Source organism: Antrostomus carolinensis, unplaced genomic scaffold (assembly GCF_000700745.2).
Source record: "Antrostomus carolinensis isolate BGI_N321 unplaced genomic scaffold, ASM70074v2 scaffold25081, whole genome shotgun sequence".
Taxonomy (NCBI): Eukaryota; Metazoa; Chordata; class Aves; order Caprimulgiformes; family Caprimulgidae; genus Antrostomus; species Antrostomus carolinensis.
In genome coordinates, this window is record NW_010293861.1 from 4,887 (window position 1) to 16,457 (window position 11,571).

General features: G+C 38.9%; 1 protein-coding gene across 1 annotated transcript; it reads right to left on the reverse strand.

The window, feature by feature from the left end:
• Positions 1 to 1,216: 1,216 nt before the first annotated feature.
• On the reverse strand, positions 1,217 to 8,922 carry LOC104532285 (PMS1 protein homolog 1-like). Its single transcript, XM_029087335.1, has 3 exons — positions 8,791 to 8,922; positions 3,535 to 3,717; positions 1,217 to 1,351 (listed from the first exon to the last, which is right to left on the reverse strand). Exons 1-3 carry the CDS (start codon positions 8,920 to 8,922, stop codon positions 1,217 to 1,219), a joined length of 450 nt encoding a protein of 149 aa, XP_028943168.1.
• Between the last annotated feature and the right edge of the window lie 2,649 nt (positions 8,923 to 11,571).

Sequence of the window (11,571 nt, forward strand, 5' to 3'; positions counted from 1 at the left end):
GAGCTCCATTAAGGCCCTTCACAAGCATTTGCTTTAGGGTAGTACCTGAAGAGCCAGATACCTCTGTTCAAGGCTCAGTACACAGCTAGAAGAGGAATATTGATCTACCAACACAACCACATACATTCCTAGCCCATAAGGATATTGCAAAGTATTAAATATATGTCACAGAATTCAGTCAATCATTCAACAATTCTGACAAAAGACAAAGCGACGCAACCCACAGGCCCTGCGGCTGTGAAAAATGCTACTGTCTAAATCTTAAAAAAAGAGTCCCTGGTTAAAATTAGCTAAAATTAGAGTTCTCAGCTTCAAATCTTTCTTCAGTATTTGCCCACTGAGTAGCCCTCAGCATCTTCTCCTGGTTTAATGTCTCCCTGCAGCCAGTTAGCGCTGAGTTGGCAGTCAGCTCCCTGTTGGTGTATGAGCCCTGCAGCCAGCTAAGGGGGGCAGCTTGTGGGCATTAATATTGACAAGCAATTGCTGCAGCTTAGCTGGTAAAAGTTGCAACTGCTTTCTCAGGAGCACAACCTCATAACAAGAAAGGAGGACAACCCTTCTCTTCTGGGAATACACAAGCCCTGGATTGTGAATGCAAGGACACAGCGTAGCCTTAACAATCCTCGCCGAGCAATAATTAGCTAAGCAGAGCATGAAGCAGAGCAGATGCTACCCCAAATCTACACCACGTCTGAACCACCAAAGCCCACCTCTGAGGTGGGGTCAACCTTTAATCTTTCAGATAGATGTGCAGAAAGATTTCTAGCAACATGCTCTTCCTGTAGGTTAGGAAGAACTGAGACTTTGCCTGGTCCTATAGCCATGCTGCTTCCAGCAACTCCTTCATTCACCAGCAGGGCAACTCTTCCCCTTTTAAGCAAGGATTTTGCTACGTACAGGAACGTTATTTTGGTCCTAAACAAATCTTTCATATACTTATATAGTAAGTTTGCCTGGACCTGGGGCGCTGAATTTTTATAGCTTTTATTTCCTCTGTCAGCTTGAAGAAGTGAGTCAGACAAGGAGAAACTAGTTCATAATTACTATCTAAAGCAACTTCCAAGACATATTATTTCTTACAGTAACAACACATTCTTAATTGACAGAAATAAGGAAAAAAATGTTTACAGCTACAAAGATTTCATACTCAGCCTTCAAGTACAGAAGAGGTATTTCAACATCAAATAGAGCCCCAGAGAAACATAAAATACTTCAGTCACAGCACAACACTGAACAATGATATCCTACCTTGCCCAAGATGGGAAGGCTTTTTAGAAGTTATATGCCCATTGTTATCCAAAGCATACTGAGTGCTGAAATCATCAGCAGCCGTCTTTGTTGTGATCAAAACCTGAAAAGAGTGATTTTAAAAAGATTACGTTAATCAAGGATTCACAAAATTCAGAATGAGCTTAGATAAGCTTTGCTCCCGCTCTTATCTTTGCATTATTTTAGTCACCACAATTACATTTAATTAGTTTACCAAATTTTTCTTCTACGGGTGTTTCTTACAGTCAGTGAAGCATTCTGCATTATTACTCATTTTTCCATCCATTTAACTAAAAGCCACACATTTCTGTCACACTAATACACAAAGCACAGCAATCCCTACTACCCACAACACAGACCCCCTGTATCTTCTGTTCTAATGTAAGTTAAATAAACAACTAAATCAACTGATAATTTTGCTTCTTCATCCTTCATGAGAGAAGGCATGCTATGACAACTTCTTAAATTCATGCGAGATTCCACAGACATAATGACTACTATCAAGCAAACAGTGTATTATCTTTCCACACCCAAACATGTCTAGCAATCAGCAGTACCGTGTTTTGTAAGCTACTGAGGTCATACACAGACTGGCTTTAGCAAGACCAGTCATACACCAAAGTTCAATAAAACTACAACTCCCTGAGTTCAGGTATTAACATTTTGAACAATAGAACCACCGCACTTTAACCACCTGAAAGACACAAAGGTTATCACACATACAAAGCTGCAGGATATTTTGGTTTATTTTAGCATCTCATATGAATCAGAGTTCATCTGTACCTCTGGAGAGAAAAAAAGTAATTGATTAACTGGAAATGACAATATGACAGACCTACTTAAGAGCCAATAGTAAAGTATCTCCTAACTGAAACTTCAGGGGGCAGTTTGGATAGGTAGAATGCAATTAATGCCAGGAGTATTTAATTAACGCAATTATTGATTCAAGGATTAAAGTAATACCCATTAAAGTACTTAATACACTCAGGGCACCTCCTACCTCTTATGAAATGTACCATAGAGCTGATTAGAAGTTCAGAACAGATGGCATCCTGCTCTGACAACTCATTAGAAGGAACCAGTGATTGAGGTCTGTCATCACCTGTTCAAAACACCAACACTTTTGAAAGCATCTTTGGAAATCTCCATTGAAACACACAGCCCACTCCTGCTTAGGGCAATGTGAACGTAGCCCAAGACAGCAAGGAGTCAAGCCCTAACGTCTCTCCTAACCTCAACAGTTGACAGTTCCAGTCAGACACAGGTATCAGTATCTTCTCACAGGATCTAACCCTTGGCAGACTTAGAAAGAAGAATCCAAAACTTGACCTTGGCAGAGCATGAATACAGAAAGGCAAAGCACAATGGAACAGCTAGATCCTGTGCCCTTAACATCCTGAACACTTTTCAGATGGTTTTGAACCAACTCAATTCCCAGTCAACAACTTAAATTCTAAATGTCATTACACTGTCAGTCCCCTTAACGCAAGCATATGGATCAGACTCAGACAGGTCAGGGAGCAGGTTCCTGTTTGCTGATATGGAAAACAAAGTTTGTGCAATTGCAGTCAAATACATGTCAAGGAGCAACATGGAGCCCAGCAAGATCCCATGACTGCCAATCCCCTAGATAACATCAAGGCAGAAATCACCACTGAAGCAGTAGCTATGTGAGCCATCAGTTCCCTGAATTGATTTCTCCTGGCTACCATCTGCTGTTCCTCATTTTGATTTACCCGAATTCAAGTACCAAACTTGGCCATATACTTTGACATTATATTTGGTGATAACACTAAAGAGGATAAGCCTTTGTTCTAAGGAATCATGTATCTGTACATGTATGCATAGGGAATCATGTATCTGTACATGTATGCATAGGGAATCATGTATCTGTACATGTATGCATAGGGAATCATGTATCTGTACTCTGATACAAAAGAAAGGGAAACACCAAGCAATCTGTCTCTAACCTATTCTGACTGAGGAAAATAACTAGAGTGCTGCTGTGACCAGTATGACAGAAAGGCAGGACTGACAAGAAATCCATACTGCTTCCTAACCATATGACATGGCTTCTGGGGAGCAGGGGAAAGGCAGCACATACAAGCCACTCTGTTCCGAAAACATAACCCTGGCAGGCTGCTGGAACAATTTAAAGTCTTTGCACTGATATTTTAATTAAACTTTCACAAACACACACATACAAAAAAAAAAAAAAAAAAATCACAACACGAAAGACTAGACACATTTATAGCAACTGCTCACCTCTGATATGCAGCAAATTGATCCTAAAGCCTCCCCACGGAAACCGTACGTTGTCAACCTTTCAAGGTCCTCAGAAGAGCTTATTTTTGAGGTGTAGTGTTTAACTGCCATAACTGGAACATCAGCAACCTTGATTCCATTGCCATTGTCTCTTACTTCTATTTTGTTAAACCCGTAATTCTCCTAAAAAAAGAACAAAACACAATGGAGCACTAAAACAGTCAAACAGCCAAATTAATTAAAACACAAGTTTGAAGCAGCTAAGGTTACAGTTTCTAGCCCTTCAGACAGAAGTGGGAGTTTTTCTTATTTGGAGAAGCTAAGCAATCATTAAATGCCTGGGTTGGTTTGTTTTTGTTTTTTTTAAAAAGAAAGAAAAACACAACATGTTAGGATAGTAGTGACAGTTTCTCTAATCAAATAATGTAATTCATAACCTGTGGTTTGGAAACAGTACATAAATATAAATACAGTAAATTGAAACAGGAATTATTTAAAAAAAAAAAAACAAACTATGATGAAATCTGAAAAACCTAAGGTCAGAAAAATATCTATAGCTGGAAAGCTAAAGACTTTTCACCTCTCCTACCTGTTTGGTATCAATTTTTTCAAATCACCACAAATGCAGTCTTGCACCCATTAAAGTCAGTGGGCCCTCACTGAGAATAGTTTTCAATTTCACTCTTTACGTGATTTCACTACTGCTGAAGTTTTCCAGTCTCTATATTGTCTCTCAATATACAGAAACTGCAATTCTAATGGGTGTAGTGCACGAATAGGAAGGAGAGAGAATTAAGAAAGCTTGTAAAGAGGTACTGTACTTTAACAGAAAGAAGTAAATGTTCTTAGAGGCTCTTTAAAAATTATTTACCTTTACATACATGCAACAGTGCACGAATAGGAAGGAGAGAGAAATAAGAAAGCTTGTAAAGAGGTACCGTACTTTAACAGAAAGAAGTGAATGTTCTTAGAGGCTCTTTTAAAAATTATTTACCTTTACATACATGCAATACATATTTTACTAAATTCTGATTTATATGTGTCATTTCAATAAATGCCAGCATAAATATGGTAAAACTCTGAAAACCCAATTAGGACAGCTAAATAAAATATGGAATTCAGGTTCTATAACATCTCAAACAGGTGCAGCAAAGAAATGCTTCCTTCCAGCTACATTATAATCTGCACATGTAAATCACACCCAAAAAGAACAACAAGCCAGTAAGAAAAAGTAATTAGAGCTGCAGGATCACTAAGTAAACTTCTTTTACAGAAGCATGCCTGACTTTTTGAAAAGATTATGATGTAACATACAAAAAAATGTGCTGCAGTGTGTAAATACATCTAGGAGACCATAAAAGTGATTTTGCTTAGAAAGAATGAGTGGTTACCACCACTGATGTTGTACAGAGCACGTGATCGTTGCTTACAGAAAGCTGATGGATTAAACAGAACTTTGTTGTCCCACATGGCCAAATATTGGAGACAGTTATTAAAAAAATACACTGTACTCCCATAAATATTTCTGAAAGTAAAAAAAAAAAAAAAAACAATTAAAAACCAAAAGGAAGGTATCTAAAGATATTACCTGTATCCATGCATAACCTGCATTAGGAAACATCAAAAGCCTCTGAGGTAGGCACAGAACTATATGTATTTAATTAACTGATACACAAAAGAAATGTGAGTACATTTCACTTTCTGTATTAATGAATGGTGCTAAAGCCATCTTCAGGTGAAAACCAATGCTTTTGCTAATATTTGGGTCAACCTCTTACTGTGAAGCAAAACAGAACCTAAGCAATAGACCTGAACTGAACATAAAAAACCATAAAGAGATATAAACAGGAAACCTTCTACCCGGCTGCTGTATGCACTAATGAAAGGTTTGAGCATTTTACAATGAACCCTTATTTTCCATTCTAATTTTTACTTCCAGACCACTTAACTACTTCGGAAAAGTGAGATCTATCTTCTTCATCTTGAATCAAAATGTTACATGAATGCTTCTCTATTTATTTTCTAATATTATTCATTTTTACTTGCACACATTTTACTTAAAATATTACAGAGCTTAAACTTTGTATTCTGTAACACCTTCCACTACACTGAACGACCTAATACTACTGAGGTTGTGATCCCAGGAGATGTTTAAGTTGTTCTACCAGATCACTGATGCCAGAGCATATGGTTCAACTCCCTCCTCTTTTACTCATGACTGTATGGTCCTACCTTTGTTTAGCTGCAGCTCTGTTACTCACGAGAACTCTAAGGTCAATTCAGGTTATTAAACTGGCACAATTAATCCCCTTTCCTTGCTGGGTTACTTTTCTTTTGCATTAACACGATGAATGGATGGGTCATGAGAGGCAGAAATGTCTAGCAATGCCATGCAGATGGATGTAGGACTTTGCTTGTCATGGATCAGGTGTACAATGAAACCTCACCCCGAGCTAAACTTTCTCTGAGAAGGTTCTAAGAAGTAAAGCTCCCACTTCATGTATTGGGAAAAAAAAAGGTGCAGAGACAAGCGTCTGCCTTGCACAACAGCCCTTTCGTGTAACATTAGCAAACCTGTAGCTAAGATTTGTCCCTCCTGAATCCCAGCTCTGCTCCAACTATTAACACAGGCTGTTTGTTGCTCATCTTCTCTGTTAATTAAAATATGCAGGTCTCCAGTCAGACTGTGAAGATAATTCTCAAATTCCTGTTGTTAGAGGTCAGTAGGGAAACTGACAGACCAGTGCCATGGAGTCTCTTTATCCATACACAAGCAATTATATTGTTGCATCAATGGTTTTTAGCATACTGTAACATGAAACCAGGACATCACATCAATAAAAAGAACATCATTCTACATATGCTTAATGCACAGCCACGCTACAGAGGCAGCTGACCCCGCTGCTAACAGCAAGGCAAGCTTCACCATGTTCATATTTCTAAAAGCAGCAAAGCTGAAGTTCAAATTAATAAATAGATACCACTCAACATTTTATAGAAAGGTTGCAATTCAGTTTCTAATCAAATACCTGGCTTTTAATTGTAAGTAAAGTAACATCACATTATCTAAACTACAACATGAGCGGATGTTTTTCCCAGTGTTGTGTAAAAGCTAGTTTGATATGCAGTGCAAAGACACCCAATAACATCACCTATTGGAGTCAGTCAACTAACAAGTTAAAAAGAATAAAACACTAGCCAAAGTTTCCCACTACAAAGTTTCCCACTGCCACAGTTTCTAGCTGAGAATCATTCCACTTGCAGGTTAACTCCTGCTTGTCTGTCTCCAAAAAAAGCAATTCCTGGCATTGTTCAGGTAAATTGGGTAACAAGTCTGACTGAATCAGCTAGCCTTCCTAATCCATCTTGAAAAGATTTAAACAATGGAAATGCTGCAAGTTTCATCAAGCTGTAAAATGAAATTTAAAAGTTTCCATTCTCTATTATGCTCCTGAACCAATCCTGAGTTAATGTAGTCATTAAGCTCTATAATGTGGTTGACCTTATTTAAATGTCACTCAATAAAAAATTGTATTCGATGCAAAAATATTCTTATCACAAAAAAAAATCCCAGAAAAAGAATCCACTGTTCTACAGTATTATTATGCACAGCTGTGCCAAGTGCAGTTTTTCTCTTCTCCCCTACTACCCACAGAATAAATCAGCAAATCTGGTTTACTCACTGACAACCTGTGTAAAGCCAGGTCAGTTGGTTGGTTCATTTTAGAAATACAGCAATTTGGATTGAGCTGAACTGACAAAGAATGTAACAGTAGTGCAGATGACTCATGCATTGGAAGTGGCTGAAAATGTTCTTTTTAATTGATTTGGGTATATAGCAGCACTCCAATAAAAGAAGCACAGTTTGTTCTCACACTATTTGAAATCTCCAACACCTTCTGTCGACTTCTTGCAGTTACTGATCAGCTCACAGGATCTGATTCTGATACCCTCACCTACAGAACTGTGCACACACCACTCGCTTTGGAGTTACTCATGAAGCAAGATACTAGGCAGTCTAAATATTGAGAAGAAAGAGGTCATCTTCTCACTATGGTAACAGCTGGTTTTTAAACTGTGAAACCCACACTGACTAGAAGGCTTTCTCCTCCAGATATCTGTATAGCTTTAAGCCAGAGAGTGGTGCTTAATGGGGCAGAGACTAGGTACTAGGGCCAATATTATTCAATATATTCATAAATGACCTAGATGAGGGAATAGAGTGCACTGTCAGCAAGTTTGCTGATGATACCAAGCTGGCAGTCTAAATATTGAGAAGAAAGAGGTCATCACAGACCACAGTGAAGAAAGAGTATCTTCAGCTCACTTAACGAAATAACAGATAAGCATGTTCTTTGGTATCTGCAGGAAACCACGCTCAGATGGAAAACACTTGAGACTCATTCAGTAAAGATAGCAGTGACATGGACAAAGAAACAAGTAGAAATTTAGTTGTTCTTCTAATGAGGAATGTGTGGCTAACAATTTGAGAATAGCTTTTACATTCATTGTTATTTGCAGGAAAGGAAACTGGATGCACTTCTACACAAATCTAATCATACAGACCATAACAACACACTTTCTTACTAAGTAGGAGCTACTGCTACTATGCAGCCGTCGACAAAATACTGCAAAACCAGAAACACTCACAGAAGCAAGAGAAGCTGATCAGTTATCCATTTTACCCAATTAGTGAGAAAAAAACACAAGTTTCTTATTATAAACAATATTTTATTTTTTCATAAACTATCCTTGAGTGATAAGCCAAGTTTTTGTATCACCTTATGAAAATAAAATATTAGAAGGAGCCAGAGCTCATCGTGCTAATTAGGGATCGTGTGGTAATTTGTATTATCAAAACATCCAACATGGCCATCACCTACATCTTCCACTGTTTCCATTTTCACCTTCCTGACAATATTTTTTAATAAGAATTAAACATGCCACTCTAGCAGTGAAATGGAACGCCAGTTAGTCAGAAAAAGTAAATCTGTAAGCAGAGGTATTAAAGAAGTTGACAGTTTTTCCTCAAGATACACTCAGGAGCACAAGTATGACTTACTGTTTCAGGGAAGCCTCAAAAAAGGAAACTGGTTTTGGACCATTTTTATTTGAGGTTAAAATATATATGTATAAACACTACTAATAGCCTTCCATTCCCAAAACCGTGATAGCCTAAAAAATACATTTGCAGTGAATCAATGTTTCTTGCATCTTACTTTACATCCAATTATTTGTAAAAGAAAGAGGACTTACTAGTTTAATATCAATATTTGTGGCATTGGCATCCAAGGAATTTTCTATCAGCTCCTTCACCACACTGACAACCGACGTAATCACCTGAGAACTTGAAAGGAGACGAATAGTTTCTGCTGGCAGCTGTTTCATGGTGGAATAGGATTCAGAGAAGCTGCATAGAAAGATAACAGAAAAGGAATTTAAAAGGCACATTACAAATACATATTTCTAAGTAATTGTTTTACAGCAACTTTTAAATGTAGGCAAAACACAACATTACAGCTAAAGAATAAAATTGTCAACATACAGTAAGACTCAGCTTCCTCTGCGTTCAATGGGAGTTTGACTTGTGGAAGAACACAAAGCAAAATTTTAAATAGATTAAACTTCTAATTAAAAACTTTAGGAATTCTGAGATACACTGAGCAAAACAGTGTATTATCTCACATGTGTATAGTCATCTCCTCTAAATCACTATAACATGTGGTTGTGATCTTGCAATTACAATAGAGTAGACAGACCACATGGTAACCCAGTGCTCATCAGAAATGTCTTCAGATAGGATATTTACTGAGCCTCAGGTCTAACTCCAGCACTGATGCAAAAAAAATTAGAACTTTTGAATTATTTTTTTTATTAATTCCTTGCATCATTTTTCCCCCCCTACATTTAAAATTTCTGAGCTCAGCACTGCTGTGTTGTTTGTACGACTCCCAGTACCCAAAAATTCATGAAAGAAATATGACCTGAAGGTAAATGGTTTGGAGTTGGGAAAGAAGTGGTGAGGAAGCACAGTGATGCTGAGGCAAAAGTCATATTCAATGGCAATGTGATCTACTGGCAATAAGGAAAAAGAAAACAAAACCAAAAAACTTCTGAATTATAACCTTGCCTTTCTGATCTGGATTACTGTCTGCCCTCAGGCAGGTCAGTTTATTTCCACGTCTGTATCTCCCACTGGTAAATGGAGATACTTCATATTATAAGCCAGTGGAGTTGTGGGGTTTTTTTAATCACTGAAAACTTACAAAGAATTATGAAACTCCTGATGCATTAGAGAGATATTCAACCATGAGCAGACTGCAAGCGGATCTGCAAATTTTTGCATGCGTTTCCATTTAAGTACCCAAGTAGACGCAATTAACCAAACTCCAGGAAAAATCTTTGTCGACCCTTGTAGCCTGACACAAAGAACTCAACCAGTTTTTCACGCGTATGAGAAAGAGCATTGCTAGACAGCTCTTTGCACCTCAGGAATGGTTCAGACTTTGGTTGCTCTCTGTTCTAGAAGGAACATTTCTCTCCATAGCAGCATTCTTTACTGGGTTATGTTACATAATGTTATTTACACTGACAGGCAAACAATCCTGGCAGCCCTGGCTTCCCATGGATCCAGTCCAAGCTACCTGCTAGAGAATGCAGACCACACACTCAGCACCTGTCCCAAGGATATGAGCATGTATGGAGGAATGGACCAAACCCAGATTTCCTCCTGACAAAGTCAGGACACACTGAGGGACTGCAGCCAACACCCCAGAGCACCACTATCCTGCAGAGTATATGCAGCTGACACAACAGTTACAGGACACTTCTCTGCCTTGATATCCTTGCAAAGATTGCCACTCTTTAAACATAAAAGACAAGGAAAAAACATAGTTACTTGGGGAAAAAAAAAAAAAAAAAAAAAAAAAAAAAGAGTACAGCATTTGGAAGAGGAAGCAGAATTAAAACTTTTCTAAGATCAGCTACAGAGAAGTTTTCTTTTTGTATTTGTTATTTAAATTGCAAAGGGAGCTTGCCTTTTGGATGTGGTAAAAAGAGATGACAAATCAGTTTTCCACCAAACTGGGGGGAAAAAAGAAAAAAAAAAAAAAAGAGGACCATGGGAAGACATGTGTTGTTGACAACAGGCCAGTATTAATCACCTACACATTCAGAGAGGCAGGTTTTCCTCACACATTCATATGTTATGCAGGACTCCCACATCAAGTGCTTAATGAATAACTAATGACAAGTGCCAGATCAGAGATGGATATCTTTATCAAAAGACACTGACTGAGACAAGGGAGAGTCTTATAAAAAACGCTGCAGATCCCAAAGATGAGTTTTCTACGAGGTGTGACTGATACAGGCAGTTTGGGAGGAAGCAGCCCCCGGTGTGGCCTCCTGTTCTCTGCACCTGAAGCACCTCATGATGGGGGCACCTGCTGGGATGGACCCCTAGTACTGCCTACCTATGCAAAGGCATCCAACCCCTAACTACTTTTACCTAAAAAGATGTATTTCAGCTCAAGCCACATTACTATTATAGTATTATATAGACTATTATATGTCTTTACTGACCAGACATACTATAATCCATGCTCAGGGGCAAGGCTGAGTATTTTGAGAACCATCACACAGGTAGTCCTTCCACCCCTCTAAAAACGTGCCAAACACCCCAGCAAGGGGGCTCTCTGAAGGGCTGTAACATCACACGCCATCAGGCAAACCGCAAACAAAAACTCCTTACACTTCATAGCTGCAGCCTGACCGAGTTCGACAGCAGCAGCCACCCTTCCAGGCAGCGCACCCCAACACCTACTGAGGGAATTCTTCTGTTTATGAGGAAAAAAACCGCAGAAAAGCTGCAGATAAAACCTGCAGACAGTCACCCTGCAGTTGACCTAAAACCACACGAACGCGCCCTGTTCCCGCTTCTGCTTTCCGTGAAGAAAAGCTCCGGGAGCGCCGCGCCGAAACAACGCCGGCAGCAGCATCGCCGCGCCCCTCGGCGAGGGGAGATGAGGGCGAGATGAG

Excerpts from the sequence above, each read along its gene's own strand:
- LOC104532285 (XM_029087335.1), bottom strand. The coding sequence starts at position 8,922 with ATGAAACAGCTGCCAGCAGAAACTATTCGTCTCCTTTCAAGTTCTCAG. Across the intron at positions 3,718-8,790 it reads CAAATATTGATATTAAACTA|GAGAATTACGGGTTTAACAA; the intron begins GTAAGTCCTCTT and ends TTCTTTTTTTAG. Across the intron at positions 1,352-3,534 it reads CAATTTGCTGCATATCAGAG|GTTTTGATCACAACAAAGAC; the intron begins GTGAGCAGTTGC and ends CACTCTTTTCAG.